The sequence below is a fragment of the Stegastes partitus genome, unplaced genomic scaffold, assembly GCF_000690725.1.
Source record: "Stegastes partitus isolate 25-593 unplaced genomic scaffold, Stegastes_partitus-1.0.2 Scaffold1391, whole genome shotgun sequence".
Taxonomy (NCBI): Eukaryota; Metazoa; Chordata; class Actinopteri; family Pomacentridae; genus Stegastes; species Stegastes partitus.
The window spans coordinates 72,428-89,121 of NW_007579122.1; the positions used below are offsets into that span (position 1 = coordinate 72,428).

At 42.5% G+C, this 16,694-nt stretch overlaps 1 protein-coding gene across 1 annotated transcript in view; it reads right to left on the reverse strand.

The window, feature by feature from the left end:
* Positions 1–372: 372 nt before the first annotated feature.
* ncam2 (neural cell adhesion molecule 2) overlaps positions 373–16,694 on the reverse strand; it is a 101,999-nt gene continuing 85,677 nt past the window's right edge. The window contains exons 14-15 of the mRNA XM_008299200.1: positions 13,052–13,259; positions 373–1,106 (exon numbers count right to left, since the gene is read on the reverse strand). Coding sequence (XP_008297422.1) covers positions 992–1,106; positions 13,052–13,259 — 323 coding nt within the window. The 3' untranslated portion in view covers positions 373–991. The remainder of the gene's footprint in view (positions 1,107–13,051; positions 13,260–16,694) is intronic.

Below are 16,694 nucleotides of genomic sequence, written 5' to 3' on the forward strand. Positions count from 1 at the left end.
TTCAGCACATAATCATCGCTTTTTTTCATTACTCATTGTACACAAGAGCATAAATTGGCTTCCAGTGCACTTAACCTCTGGCTGCGGTTTGCTGTATATTGTACGCAGACTGGAAAGTAATGAATAAAACATCCTTTCCCCCCCACACACACGTCGTTAGACGATGATAACGAGTGTCAATAATATAAAAGGCTTCGCTAACAATGACATCAATGCACATGTATGGTATTACACTGTATAGACTGCAACACATTCTTTTTTTTTTTTCTTCCTCGAGACTTTTTTTTTTTTATCCCTCCCTGCAACATAAATTATGATTCACAAAAACAAATTCTTCACCCTTGAATTTTTTTATTTATTTTTTTTCCTGAAGAGATAAAGCCTGTTTTGTTTTGTTTTGTTTTTTTTTCTTTTAAAAGTTGTTTGCCTTTGTTTTTGGTGCTGAAGCCAGAACTAGCTCGAAACGCCTCTGATTAGCTAGACACCTACCTTGGCTGTGAAAGGCATTTAAAAAATAAAAAGAAGGTTGGTGTAACGCTCGGGGTTCGGCCCATGCATTCGCTGTGATGAAGGGGAACAAACAAAAGCAGCACCAGCGGGGTGAGCGGTTGCAACCCTCCACTTGTGATTGTTTGGGGGCTCGAGACGCCGTTTAACTGCATGTGGGGTGAACCGAAAAAAAACAAAAACCTGCATAATCAGAGACAACAGAAAGTGACAGAAACAATAATATACAATCATTGATCAACAGGAGCTTTCCACTGACGCCATGTTTTGAACATTAACCACTCAGGGTGTCGAAAAGGTTGACCCTCCCTTCCTGTCTATTTTTCTCTCTATTATTTGTATGTACACATGCCGTTCGCCGGGGCATCGTTATAAACAGATATGGTATTCGTCTCCACTATCTTCCAGTGTTGTAGTTTGTCTGGGTTTTGGTCTCGTGATCCGAATGTTTCTTTTGGTGGCGATGGAGGGGGACCGGCCCTTTTTACGCTTTGCTGTCGTCGGGCTTTGTGTGGAGGCTGTTGTCACTGTGCACTTTGATTTCAATCGTGTCCGGCTTGAGAGACTCTTTTCCATTTTCTTCCTTCAGCGGTAGCTTCCTGCAGCAGGAGGGGGAAGAGAAGAAGAGAAAAAAAAAACAAAGCAGAAAGTTCACAGAATCTGACGTGAGGTTTGCGGTGTGTATACATTTCACAGCCGGGTAATTACAGCAACTTCTATACAATTAACACGAACAGGAAGTGATGTGTTTTTATGAAGGGCAATTGCCAGGTAAAGTAGAACTGAGCACCATAAGCGAGTGTGGGCTTAATGGTTTTCTCTACAAAATGTGTACTTTCCTGCTTTAAAGCCCACCAGTAATCACCTCCTCAGACCTTTCGGTGCCTGAATGAGTTGCCTCCATCGAGACTAATAAAGCCGAATTAATTGAAGAGAAAAGGCAGCAGGGATATTAAATATAACAGCCACTACAGGGCTGCACAAAGGGTTATAAAAAGGAAAATTACTCATATTGTTTCCTCCCTTTGGTTTGGAGGGCTGATCAGTACTGGGGACTAAAAGTCGGAGTAAGATTTCGCAAATCCCGGCGATGCATTTAGCAATGTAGGCCCGTAAATAAGATACAAGATCTTATTCGAGGTATATTAATGAACTAATTAAACCAAAACATATAACAGCAAATCAAGATGGGAAGCTTTTCTGTTGTTGCTCTTTCCGTCGCCGTGCGGTGCTCTCATTTTTCTGACCCGAAAACATCACCTCAGAGGTGCCTCGTCTCCCGCTCGCTTTTGATTTGATTTATTTCGAGAAGAGGAAGAAAAAAAAAAAAACAGCGCACGTGTTGTTAAGCGCGGGCCGTTGGATTGGTCGCCTCAGACGCCGCTTTGTTCATCTCCGTCCTCTGCCGGGCTTGTTTTGACTAATTCAGCAGAAGGACATCACGGCTTTATCTTTATGTTAATGTGGCCACAAGATGAAAATCTAACCAGCCTGCGTTTCAAAGTAATATGATGTATGAGCGCTTTCGTTTGGCTGATGTGTGGTTGATGCGAGTGCAGTTAATGCAGGGACTGGGTTGGAGAAGAAAAAAACACAGTGCAGCGGCATAATGAGAGTTAAATAGTGGCAATTTCTAATTTCTTTTGTTGTAATGACCCACATTTATATTCTAATTTTGCAAACACTCATGCTGCATTTGGACGTTGGAAATGGCCCATAATTAGAGAGTCGCTATTAAAATAAAAAAAGGAACATAAATCTTCCTTTGGAGCCATTACAGGTGACTCATTGTTTGGTTTTTTTGGGCACTCGGTCTCTAGAATTTTATTCCTTTGATGCATTTGTATGCTGGCAAGGCAGCGATTTTAAAAATAATTTATCGACAGTGTCAAATTTATGTGCTGCAGTCGCTAAAAAAAAAAAAAGCAAAAGCCGCCTCGTGACAAACCAACAAGGACACATTCATGGTAAATATGACCCATGCGAGGACTCGTGTGGAATAAACAGCTCTCCGTCTTTTGTTGTGTCACTTTGTGAGTAAAGCCCTGAAATCTCAGCAAGAATCGCGCCTTTATGCACCAAACAACAAAAGTGGAAAGAGGACAAACATTGACTTGTCGCCCTTCTTGCACATCAAAGCTACAAAGCCCTTCCTTTTTACACTGCAGCTTTTGAAATTGATATAGATTTAATAAGTGAAATCAATAAAGAACTGCGGCTTTCACCAGGATTCTCATCATCAGTCACATTTTCTTCATTCACGTCTTTACGACTCCGTCAGGACAGAAACCTGATTCTGCTCATCGTTGCTTCAGATGATCCGTCTCAAACCCAGCAGCAGGTCAGCATTAACTCACTCCAGCTCCTCATCTCCTGAGTTCACGGCGTTGTTCTGGAGCTGCTTCCTATTTCAACTCCCGTTAATCATTCCAGACGCGTCCGTCACCTTGCCTCAGAAACATAAAGCATCCATGCATTGATGCTTTCCGCTGAAAGCCCCGCTCTGTCCTCGCTATAAAACTCAATAATTTGCATTTTCAAGGTTTCATGTGCTCTGGCTGGGACTTTAAATGTGAAAGCTAAATGTGTGAGATAAAAAGTTGGATTGCACAAGCAGAGGTTCCACATTTTGGCGCCTTTTAAGGGTCTAAACCATCCTTCTTTTACTGCACTTTATGTCCATTAAAATTTTCTTTCTGAGCGATAATTTAACAGGAAGGATATTTCCAGCCTAACTGTTGTTTTAACTCATCGGTGTGGTGGGTTTTCCAGACAAAGGTGCACTCATACAACCAGTATCATGAACAGCAGCTTGGAAATGGCTCTGAGGTAACTGCTGGTTAACACGTTGCATTAAATATCTGCGTTTCAGTCATTATTTCACACCAGTTCTGTCAACCGAAGCAGAAGAAATCCTAAAGAGCGCAAGAGAGAAGTAAACAGATGGAGTTCAAGTTGCACTGAAGCACAACGGGGAACAAGAAAACCCACCCAGTCTTGGTTGAAGGCTTTCAGATCAGTCTTTAAGGTTCCACCATCTTTGAATGTCCCTTAGTTGTTGTTTTGGGTACATTGGCATCAACAGTTGGGCAGAAATGTTCCTAATGCCAAAGTTCACTTTTACGCCGATGATGTAGTCATCTACCACCGTGGCTCCACCCTTGCTGGCAAGTCACAGTTCGCATTTAATCTCGTGGAACATCAACCCATTGAGCTAAAACTTGTTTTAAATGCTGCCAAATTGATAATATTCTCCAATGGCAGGATAGCACTCGAGTCCCCTCCCAGTATTTTAACACTACAAGCGTGCGAACTCGTGACCTGCTACAAGTGTCTCGACATCTGAATTGATGATCGGCTTTCTTTCAAATCTCACATAGAAAACCTGGTAGTAAGGTTAGAGTTGGGATTCTGTTATCGTTACAGGTCTTGTTTTTCGTTTGCTGCCAGGAAAAAGTTGGTTGCTGCCACCTTTGTCCCTGTGTTTGACTACGGCGACCTTTTATACACGAATGCCCTAAGAATCATCTGCGAAGTCTGGATTCTGCGTATCACGGTGCTCAACTTGAGTGGTCCTCTTTGGTGACACGCCGCTGGTATACTTTTATTTACGTCCTAGGTCTACTCACCCACTATCTATGTGATTTAATTTCTAAAACTCGCAGCAATTGCTGTTTATGTTCCAATGATTTGTATTATTAAATGTGCCAAAGGTTCGTTTTGAATTCGGGAAGCACTGCTTTAAGAACAAGTTGAGTCTAGAGGCTCTCATCACCCTTGGATATTTTAAAAACCAGATCACTTACATATCGCACTTGTTGTTATTTCAATGTAAATTCTTCATCTTGTTGCTTATATCTAGCATGTATTTTACTTTTGTTGTCCTGGCAAGGCTTCCCTTGGAAAAGACACCGTTGTATCTCGACCTGGTTAAATAACGGCTACATAAAAAATAATAAAAGCAATCCACTGGGTGTTTAGTTCCTCAGATGCTGGGGGTGCACGAGGACTCTTGCGTCCACTCTTACAGTCAACAGCATGTGAATTAGCAGAAGCAGAAAGTAAACAAAGACGCTACAGCTGGCTCAAACACTTCTGTTTTGCTGACGTGTAACGAAACCTTACAAATGAATCAGCCGTCGACTTAATCCCGTCCTCGTATCTGAATTAGTTCCTTATTTAAAGACCTCGGCAAAACTTTTCCACATTACCGGACGTTTTTATTACACAAACAGTCAATTTCTTCGAAGCGAATTGTCAATTTAAAAAGGCGCCTCTATATCAGCACAAAAAATCACCCGCAAATAGCCGCGTCGGACGTTATGGGAGGCTTCCAGTGAGCCACATCATAAATGTAAAACAGCTGCCCTGCGTGGTACTGTACCTAATAAGCCCAGATATTGCAATTGGCCAGAGGGGGGTTCCCTCTTTGGTTGATTGGTGGATGTTAAAGTTCCCGCACAGTGGAGCCAATTTCACGGCTCATTAGCTTCATGAAAACCCAGATTGGACTTTTCTCAACTTATGGGAAGGTGTCGCAGCTTGTGCTTTTTCTCTTTCCTTGAGTGACAATCTCAGAGAGCAGCTGAAGCAACGTATCTGCAGAATTTGTCATTAAAAAGTGGATGCAATGGAAGTCAGCGTTCAGGTATCGATATGTGATGCTCTGTTTGTTCTTTGGAATTTTTATCTCAGCTATTAATTGATGGAGCGACTTGCGTGTTCGCTGCAAGCACATCTGATGATTCCGAAACTATAAATTACATCCAGAGACATCTGAGAGTGCGGATAAAAAGGCAGGCAGACGCAGAAAACAACAATCAGCTGAAAGAAAAAGAAAAATAACAGCTCGAATCAAAGAAAACACGCTAAGCAGGCAAAAGTTGCATCTTTTGTGATAAAATTAGTCGAAGCAGAAGGTGGCTGACGGCACCGAGTGGCAACGACGTGAAGATCGTTCGTTTAGTGCTTTGATTAGCTCCAAGTGAGCAGCATGTGTCAGCTGCAGCTCTGGGACCCCATTTCTAGGACCCTTTTTATAAATCGCCAGAAAACGTGGCGACCGCTTGTTGACTCCAGAGGGGAGCTAGGTTTTCTGCGCTGATGAGAAACAAAAGGAAACAAAAAAAGAGAGAATTATGACCTTTAACGCTTAAAAGGGCGCTCATTGAAATACTTGGAAATTTAAAATTTCAACCCTGGAGGATATAAGAGGACATATTTATATTTTTTAAACGTCAAAACAGTCATCATATATGACTCGCCCACCTAGGGTATAAAAATAAATTTAAAAAAATTAAACTATATTCACATTATTTCCCCCATGTTCTTCTGATAAAGCCTATTGTTACATTTTTTTGTGCTTTTTTCTATTCATTATATGCGCCATATTTTCCCCACATGCTTCTCATAAAGCTTATTTTATTTGTTTATTTTTTAAAGCTATTTTTATATTATATACAACATATTTTCCCTTTAGGCGTCTCATAAAATCCATTTTAAAAATATTTTTTGCAAGATTTTATTTATTTTATACACAATACTTTTCCCACATGCTTCTCATAAAACCTATTTATTTGATTTTTTACTACTTTTTTTATTTATTATATACACAGTATTTTCCCTATAGGCTCCTCATAAAAAATATTTTTAAAATATTTTTTGCAAGATTTTATTTATTTTATATACAATACTTTCCCTTTGTGCTTCCCATAAAGGCTTTTAAAACATTTTTTGTAAGATTTGATTTATTATATACGCAATATTTTCTCCATATGCTTCTCATAAAACCTATTTCTTTTATTTTTTACTACTTTTTCTATTTATTATATACACAGTATTTTCCCTATAGGCTTCCCATAAAGGCTATGTATTTATTAATATTTTATTTATTACAGACACTATATTTTCCCTATAGGCTTCCCATAAAGCCTATGTATTATTTTTTTATTAATATTTTATTTATTATAGACACTATATTTTCCCTATAGGCTTCTAAGAAAGTTTTGTTCACTTAAATTCAAATTTTTTATCTGTCGTTCTCTTCAGCTGTGGCTCCAACAAACTCCTCAGGTAGCAAATAACCAAAAGCAGCAGATCAGTGGATGAAACTCCCTGACGATGAATTCACCGGACGGCCTCTCCCTGTACCACGAGAACCCTCCGACTCCTCACTTGTTCTGCTTTTGAACGTCTGACGGAGGAGACGGGGACGAAACAAAGCGACAAACTCATTCTAGTTCTATTTAAAACGACGCAAACAGAAATGCTTCGGAGTCTCGGCGAGCCTCTGATTACGCCGCGAGAGCTGCCGGGCTGATATGCAGATGTGTGTTTGTGATCACGACACCAAAGCTCAGCGGGGCCACTCGCTCTCTCCTCGGCTGACGTTAATTAAGCGGCCTGCACACTACAATGCTTGTGATAAATTAGGCGGCCCGGAGCTGCACCAACATCCCGTTTGTTTATCTAAACCTTTACATCCATATTTTTTTTTTATCAGAGCCGACGTCCAGGATCTCACAGAGGTGGAAGCATTCGTCTCGCCTGACTAGAAATCAAGCAGAAACTTTGCTCCAAAAACATTTTTTTATTTCCCCTCCACACACACGAGTCAGGTGAGCTCACTCCAAAGCCTTTTAGCTCCTCCAGACAAGCAGCGTTTTGTTTGCTTTGGCGTTAAGAGGGAATGCTGCAAACTCGCACTTAATTAAATGTCAGACATCTCAGTCTGCCGCTGCGGAATTTGAAATTCAAGTGCTCTCTACATGTCAATAACGCAAACTGTCTGCTCTCGGTAAAAAAAAAAAAGAGAAAAAGTTTGCATAATCGAGGGTGTCTGCATCCCCGTAATGATGTGTGTTTTGATTTTCCACCGGCGTGACAAAAACAAGAAAGATGCTCAAGGGTGCGTGTAATTCAAAAAACAATGCCACGGCGCTAATTAAAGCGGGGGCATCTACTGCGATCGCTGGAAAAAGTCGCAACCCATCAGTGGCTTTTTGTTCTCACATCGCTGTGCACGAGCTTTTTCCCATTTTCACAATCCGTCAGCTTTAATGAATTTACCTTTAACTTCATTTTCTGCAACATAACGCCTCCAAACTAAACTAAACGTACGTCCCGTCCCGGCGGCGGCGGCGGGATCCTCGTTTTGCTGCGATAACACAGTTCCGCTAGTTTTACTGTAACACGCCGCATGAGGGGAATTAAAAACAGGGACTCTCTGGAGGCGGCATTTAACAAACCAATGAGTGAATAATGATCGAAAGGAAAACACCAGCAAAGCAATAATACATGCAAATCATGATGATGTCGATGACTTCCTCATTTCTAAGCTGAATTATTTAATTAATGCCAATACTAGATGTGTTTCCATGGCAGCAGCTGATTGGCAGAGGGCCGGCGTTGCTAGGATACAGCTACAACTACGAAATCTTTCCTCCTTTTTTCCCCCAAAGAAGCTAATCGCGGTGGTTTAAAGTTCCTCTCTTGTTCAGGAACTCATCTCAAAGTTCCATTTTTTTGACATTTTCCTTATTAAAAATCACCTTTTCCTGCCTTTACGTGGCTTAGATTCAACTCTACGTGGTTGTTTCCTCAATAACGTGCAGGTCTGTGAAGTTACCACCTTTCTCTCTCCAAACCTCTACGACTCCCTGCAGCTCGAGCACACCAGCTCTCCTATAACTCAAGCACCTGTAAAGCTACTGTACGCTACACAAGTCGGAGTAAATCAGTTGTATCCAATGTTTGAACCATAAATTGCTTCTCAGAAAGAAAAAACAATACAGAAGTCAACAGGGTCGGCTGCTTGGATTTGGTCTGAAAACATAATTATCAGCCGATTATCGGACTCAGTGTTCCACGTTTCTAATTATTGGCATCATCACTACTATTACTCTTTCTTATATATATATATATATATACACATACCAATTTCCAATAATCTAAATCAATTTAGTTTCAATGTGCTTCTTTTGCTGATGCCACCAGTTCAACATCACAAGTAATAAAACTACTAATACTCGAGGTAAGTCTTGAAAAGTTCTGTTTTAATTGAAGATACGTGAAACACAAGCAGGGTTTTGTGTTGGAAAGTGTGCCAAGATTTGCATTTTTATTGCAACTGTAGATCGGTTCGAATTCCATTATTGATTTGGGGGATTTTTCAAAGGAAAAAAGCTTAAAATTTCTACTTAAATGTGAATATTTAGTGGCTGCTTTTCCTCCTCTGTGACAGTAAACTGAATATCTTTGAATTGTGAACAAAGCAGGACACACGAGGACGTCATGTTGGGTCTTTTTAAGCAAACAAGTCGTCAATTAACTAAGAAGATAATCAGGAGATCAGATGAAAATGGAAGTCAGGACCCCTTTGTGTAAAATATAAACACTGGGTACCATTTAGCGCCATTTTCCAACACAAAAGGTCGTCCGATAGATCTAGAAAATCCCTTAAATGTCAAAAACAGACACCTTGAGTCCTTTGCGGGTGTCGTCACCGTTGATCCTACCGTTGGTTCATGTTTAAACCATGATCAGGTGGTTTAGCTGCCTAAACTCAAAACTAGACTGAAGCCACCAAGCAGAGCAAAGTAAAGCTGATAAAACCACCTCTTCTGTCCCTGAAAACTCTTCACGAGGGACTTTTAAAGGGGACAAAGTCCTCCGTGTCCATGGGCGTCGGATATTGACGGCGATGCCAAAGGACACCTTGTGAGCATCTCTGAGCTGAAGCGGCTCCAGCAGCGTCCGACACCGTGGCAACGAGAGCGGCCGGCGTGGCTGTTGCACCCGAGGTGATACAACAAATTATTTTTAGTGCCTGCCTTCGAGGACATTGCACCAATCAATCTGGCACCGGCGCCGCAGAAAAAGCAAATAAAACTGACAAGTCGAGTCAAAACAAACACAAAGTACAGCAACATGCAAAAATGGATCTGGGTTCAGCTTGAAGTTCGGGTTTTCATCTATATTTCAAGGATCCACTTTAAGACCGGGACACTAATGGGGATGAAGGGTGTTCAGACGAAAGGCTGCAGCTTGTTGTTTTTTTATTGACTCCAGACAGTTCTGGTCAATCTTTCACGCTATTTGTCTCCTCACTGTTAGCGGGCGGAAAAAAAAGCTCCGAAAACTGACAAAAACTCAAATAAAATGATCTATGGCAACTCAAGGGATGGATTTTCCTTCTTCTCTTGACATTGCTGAAGGGTTGTTTTCTTCCTACGGCTGCAGGACGCCAGAGCTTTAACTGGAGTCGAGCTTTCTGTTTTGGATTTCCTGCCCGGAGCCATTAGACATGTATGAAGACGTCCAAAAGTCAGACTTACTGACGTCAACGCAAAGCAGCCGAACATTTGCGTCACGGTATCGGCCTCATCCAGCATGTGGGAAGAGGAATGAATACGGTTCTGTCATGAGGTTGTGACTGACCAGACAGGAGCAGAAATCTAATCCAGGATCTGTGGTTCGACAGGAAGTTAGTGGATCACGAACCAACGCTGAAGTAACGACGGGGTCATTCCAACTCCAATCATCCAATATTTTAGAACAATTTTGGTTCAATCATCGTTTATTTTAGCAGAAAATGTTGATATTTATGAAGATATTTGTACAATGGTAGCTTCATACATCAAATATTTTCCACAGCTAAAGAAAACAGAATTAGTTTTGGTGGTCCAACTTGTCAGATCTGCTCAATCGGTTCTAAAATCCAAAAATCAACAACTTTTGTCATCAAATATGTGACACGTGGTTCAGAAAATGTCCCTAATTGACTCAACTTTTTGCTAATTTGAGCTCAAAGTGGAACTTTTCGAGACAACTTCAAGTTTTTTTTTCGTATTTCAACCACAATCAGAGTTTATTTGATCTGCTCGTCCAATATTACAGATTCTGAATCGATGTCACGATGAGAAAACAACATCTCAGGCTTGTATCTTGAAGAGATGTTGGCGTTCGAAAAAGGCCTCAAATTTCTATCTGCAAACTCCCTCCTCCACAAGAAGCTTTTCTTTACATATCAAGCTAGAATTTCACAAATGAAACTTTAACTATCCGTAGTTTATGATAAAGTTTCCGGAAAACCAGAGACGGTCGAGCAGACGATGATTTGAGACGGTGATTCATTTCTATGTTCTTAAGGAGTCAAACAGCAGAGAGTCAGACGTGACTTCAGGCTTCCGATATTCTCCCATCTGTCGAGAACATCGAGGAACCGAACGCGAGGACAAACAATCTGGGAGGCCACTCGTTAAGCCTCCAGGAACCACACCGAGGTGAGAAAAGGACCGCCTTCCTCCTTAAAAACCCACCAGGAGTGGAACAACCGTCTGGAGTTTCCTCTTCCTCTCACAACGCCGTCTGCTTTAAAGTTCACCCTTCCTATTCATCACTGATGCGCTCTTATTGACGTCGTTATCGATAATGCTACTCCGGGTTTGCAACTTATTACCCTTCAGCACCTTCGGACTCGCGCTATTGACGTGTTGAAGACTCGGCGGGCGCTCTGGAGCCTCCGATTGTTTTGTGGAGCTGCTTTACTTCATTCTGTCCACAGCAGAAGCTCGTTTTTTTTTTTTTTACAGGTGTGGTCTTCGTTCCTGTCAGATCTGAAACCAACCCGTCTGCACTGACGGCACAACGATAATCTAAAGTGTTGACGCAACCGGAAGTCACTAGACTGACCAAATATTATGGTCTCACCTCCAAGGAAGATAAAGAGAGTCTTGACTTCATGGTAAGCTGCTATCAATGAATGTCCTGATAACAGAACGGGAAGCTGTGGTTTATCTTCAGTCGGCCTTGTTCACTGATTTTGCGACCAAATATAAACACGTTTTCTCCCTAACCTTTATCTTAATTAGATTTTATTAACTGCAGCGCACGACGAAATATTAAGAAACAAAAAATGAATGGACGACAATTTAAGTTTTGGTTTGAAATTGGGGAAAAAATAGTTTTTTTTTTGGAAGAATTACCAAAAACCAACAAACCGACTGCATTTAAATGTGTTTTCTGGAGATGCACGATATATCGGCGACCAGATCGGTATCAGTCGGATGAACAAATTTAGCCAATGGTTGTCTAACGTTAGCGCCTTCGTCTCTACGGTTGATGTTGCTGCTATTTCACTGATGTTTCTACTTAAACTGACTTAAATATGTTAAAATATGTCGCAACAAAGACGACTATGTGGTCTAATTTGGGCTTCTGTTGAGTAGTTTTGTCACGGTGCTTGAACTTATTTTTCACTGTGAACAAATATTGAATATCGACATCGATTATCGGCAATATCAGAAATCCTAACATCGGATATCGGTATCGGCCAGAAATTCTAATATCGTGCATCACTCGTTTTTACACTTTTTGACTTCGACACCTAAAACATATTTATGTTTTTGTATATTATAAATTCATTCCTGATTATCTGACTGTGAAAAAAAATCTTTAAAAGTTTTGTTTCTTCTTCTTCTTCTTCTTCGGTGTAGTTTTGCGTCTGACTTCTTCTCCTCCATTTATCACAGCGCCACCTTCTGACGACTCCACACTGTCTAGATTATTCTCTTCTATTTCATTTCTTTCCTTAACATTTCAAAAAGTTCACTTTGGGAGCCACAGCTCGTTGGATTCGTCTCTTTCACAACTTTATATATTCTATAGAAGTGCAGCATTAAACTGCTGGAGCGTCACTTTAAAACAACGTCCTGCTTCCTCCTCCTCCTCCTCTGGATGCTCCTCTGCACCTGCATGAAACCGTGATCATAAACAAAAAAAAAACCTGCAACAGAAACATCGAGCCGTGCTGCTGCTGCTGTAAATCTGTTTTGTATATTTGATGTGCAAAACGAAGCGAGCCGTGACGTGAGAGCGGCGGCGGCGCTGTTTAACGGACGAGTCGCTGCTGCTGCAGCTTAGTGACTCAGCAAACCCTGCTTCCTCCTGCGTGCCCTCGCTCTTGCATCCCAGACACTGAACTTGGCACGCTGACAGCTTTAACGCTAAATAAAAAGCAGGCCGGTGAATCAGCCTCTGTTGGTGCTACGTCCCTCCAGAACCGGCGTTAAAACCAGCGGCACTAAATCTGGAAAATCGCTGCTGCTCGCTGCTAAAGCGTCTGATGAGAGGAAAATGAAAAGCATGCGAGTGAGATGGGCTGCGAGGAGGTCAGGTGGACACCAGATCCAAATCACAAACACGGCGACGGGCGACGCATGCAGATGAGACCCCACAAAAGGCACTGATGGTGGCGAATAAGACGTAATCAGAGACATACTGTGGCTGAAAGGGGAGCTGGGCGGCTGGTGTAGGTGTACCTACAGCAAAGAGAAGTCTCCTTTTCTTATTCATAGCAATGCAAGGCGGGAGTTTCATTGTGCTGCTCGCTGAAACTTGAAATGATTTGGAATACGTTGGCCTAAAGTTTGTGTAATTGAGTTAAAAATTGAGCAGCACAGCGGCCTGAGCGTTCAGATACACCCACAGCAGATGTTGGAGCGTGAATGACTCGGCGACTGAAGGAAACGGAGGCTGTACTCACAGGTATGCGGCCTTGCCCTCCTCGATCTCTTTGCCCTTGCCGCTGGTGGCCGTCTTCTTGCTGCACAGCGAGCGCGTGATGCACATCAGCAGGCCGCAGTGACGCAGGAAGAAGCAGCTGACGTCCACCAGCACCAGCAGCAGCAGCAGCGCTCCCAGGCCCAGGCCCACCACCGCCCCCAGCCCCAGGCCGCTGAACAGGGATTCTGCTAAGGCAGTGAAGCGCGCACGCACACACACACACACACACACACACACACGCACACACACAGACACACACACACACACACACACAGAGACAAGGACAAAACACTGTTAGCAATTTGGGGTTGGTTCGACTCTTGAGGTGCAGACAGAAGGAAGGACGGCGGAAACTCTCCAAGAGCACCCAAAAAGAACTTTCCGAACCCCCCTCCAAGGTCGGCGATTTCCTCCGGAGCCAGTTGGAAACTCTCCAGCGCGGGAGATAAGTCCTAATCCACATCACCTCGCCTCCGTCCTCAGAGGAGGATCTCGACTATTAGCTCCTCCAAAACAAACCGTTTCTCTGCATAAAGTCGACGGGAAAGAGATGCAGCAATATGAGGCGGTTTGTAGCTTCTTATCCGTTTAACAACCTAAAAATACAAACTAAACACAACAGCCGGCGTTTCTTAGGCGGCAACAAAACACTTTCTGCTGTTTTCGCCCTCAGGCTTCTCGTGTACCTTCTGTACCGTGAGCTTTACCGTCTACCGATGCCTCCCTGTCCGCCTCTTATTCGTGTAGCTCGCAGCGCTAAAGCGGAGCCACGCAAATTAAGAATTTTCCAGGTAGAAGTTCTCCGGAACCCGTCGAGCTCTGGGCTCGGTCGGGGGAACAAGCGGCGGGGCCTGCTTTCAATTGCAAGTAATGAGAAAATGAAGGCGGCGCGGGTACAGAGAGGCTCCCGGCGGGCTCGGCTGAATGGAGTCGCGCCCTGAAGTGATCCTGCGGGTTGAGCAAACTGAACATCCACCGCGAGATCGGTGCTGACAGCTGGAGGTCAGACCTTGCCACGAATAATCAGCGGCAGAAGAGTGAGGGTGAATGAACTTTTCTACTTAGGGATGCCTCATATGCGTGTTCAGTAGTCTGTGAGTTAAAACGAAAAAAAAAAAAAGGAGATCCGACATTAATATGAAGGTGTGAGCACTCAGAGTGCCGGAGTCTGGCACCTCGGAGTTTTTAGAAGGAAATGGAGTGAGTGCATCTTTTTCTGCTTTCTCTGGACTCTCTGCCTCCTGCTGAAAACATAAATGTGACCTGAATGCAGCGGCGCCTTTAGGAGGATTTCCACGTGTATGAGAGAGAGCGGACCTGTCAGCAAACGAGTAGGTGGATCGCTATCTCACCGTCCAACTGAACCCTCGCTAAGCTGTGAGAAACGGCGTACTGTTCTACAGCACAAAGCCTCAGGGCAATCCGTGTGACCCGGTTCAAGGTCCAAACGTCACCTCCACAACAGGTTCTTATTATTAGAATGAAAAAGGTAAGAATTGGTTGCAGGAAAGGCCGAAGAATGAACGCAGCTCAATCCTGCCTTTCATTTCACCTCCAGTTTACTAATAAAACATCTCCACAAAGTCTGAAATACAACGTCTGGGCTCAACAGAACAGCTCAGCGCAACAGTTTGCATCAAACGCTTTGAGTTGTGACAACTTCTAATGAAATCAAGTTCAACCAACAAGCTATATTAAGTTAAGAGAATTCACTTTTCCTCTTAAAATCAAAATGATTTTTAATTAATAGTGTCAAGGCTGGTTAAGACAGAGGCAGGGACGTCATTCAGCCAACTTGGTTTAATTATCTCAACTTAAATGTAGCTTTAAATCAATGAGCAGACATTTGAGTTGAAATTACACCTGATATTAAGTTGAGGCAACTACAAGCACTGTTAGGTCAGTAAAACTCACTGAAATAACGTCTGAGCTCAATGAAATGGCAAACGTTTTGAGTTGTGACAACTTCTAATGAAATGAAGTTCAACCAACAAGCTACATTAAGTGAAGAGAATTCGTTTTTCTTCTAAAAAGCTACATTTTTTTGTTTATTTTTCTCAAATAAGCACCTAAAGTTGTACAGGTATGTTCAGATAGAGGCAGAGAGTAGAAATCTAGAATACAAGGTGAAGAAAAGTAAAGTTTGTAAGTCAGTTTGACTTAGCTATCTCAAATTTAGAGTTAAATAAATGAACATGGAAATTTAAGTTGAAATTACACACATTATTAAGTTGAGGCAACTACCAGCTAACGTTATGTCAATAGAACTCATTAAAATAATGTTTGGGCTCAACAAAACGATTCAGTGCAACAGTTTTTAATCAAACTTTCTGAGTTATGTCAACTTCAAATGAAACCAAGTTCAACCAACAAACTATATTAAGTTCAGAGAATTAGCTTTTACTTCTAAAGTGTAGAATGTCTTTTCTCTTTTTTAAAAAATTTAGCACGTAAAGTTGTCCAGGTATGTTCAGATAGAGGCAGAGAATTGAAATCCAGAACTCATGGTTGAGGATAATGAAGTTTGTAAGCTAATTTCATTTATCTATCTCAACTTAAATCTAGTTGTACATCATTGAAGGCAGAAATTTGAGTTGAAATTACACATTATATTAAGTTGAGGCAACTACCAACGAATGTTATGTCAATAAAACACATTAAAATGATGTTTGGGCTCAACAAAGCAGCTCAGTGCAACAGTTTGCATCAGGCTTTTGTTCTGTCAACAAAACTCATCAACATGATGTTTGCAACTCCAAAAGTTTCTCTAAATCTGCAAATGAGATTTCCCTTCTCGCCTTGCAGGCACACATTTAATGAAGTGAATTTACTTTCAGAGAGCAGGAGACATGTAATGAGCGTCTTCATGGGCCGACTGTCATGTGTAACATCAACACGGAGCCCCAGAGGCTCCAGTTTAGACGCTCTGATCCTGAAACAGCGATGACGAGGCTTCGGTGTGTGTTTTTGTAGGTGCAGGAGTCTTAACGCCTCCTTCCTGGCGCCGCGACAGAGGACAGCGACGAGCGCCGGCTTTAAACAGCCTCCAATTAGAGGCGACAGCCGACACTTAGACCTGGCTGGCGGCGGCTGTTTAGTTTCACATCCAGAGTGCTGGAGCCAAAAAGAAACACAAAAGAAAGACGAGCGAATTCCCAAACACTCCTGCACCACAGTGGAAGTCGTCACAGTGTGTCACAACCCAAACGCCTCTCCACTTTGTTCTCGACTTAGCGCTGAGACTCGCAGGCTGGCAGCGAGTCAGGAGGAAGGAGCTCATGGCAAAACCCCCCCCCAAAAAACACTCTAATTAAATCGCTTTCCCGCGAAACCGGGGGGACGTGCAGATTTGAAAACCGGGATCAATATTTTCCTCTGTGTTTTGTATCTCACCTCTTTTTGGAAAGTCTACCCGAGCTAATTTGGATTCATCTAAACAATGCCGACGAACCAGCCACACCTCGTCATGCTTTTTAGAAAACGAGCAACGACGCCGCTTTCGATGCACCAAAAATCAAAAACTATCCGACGCGTTCTTTGTTTGACGGACTGCCCAAAGTGTCGGGATAAAGATTTCATTAAAGTGTCACTTTTCGGGACGCCAGCGACAAACTCTTGAGCCT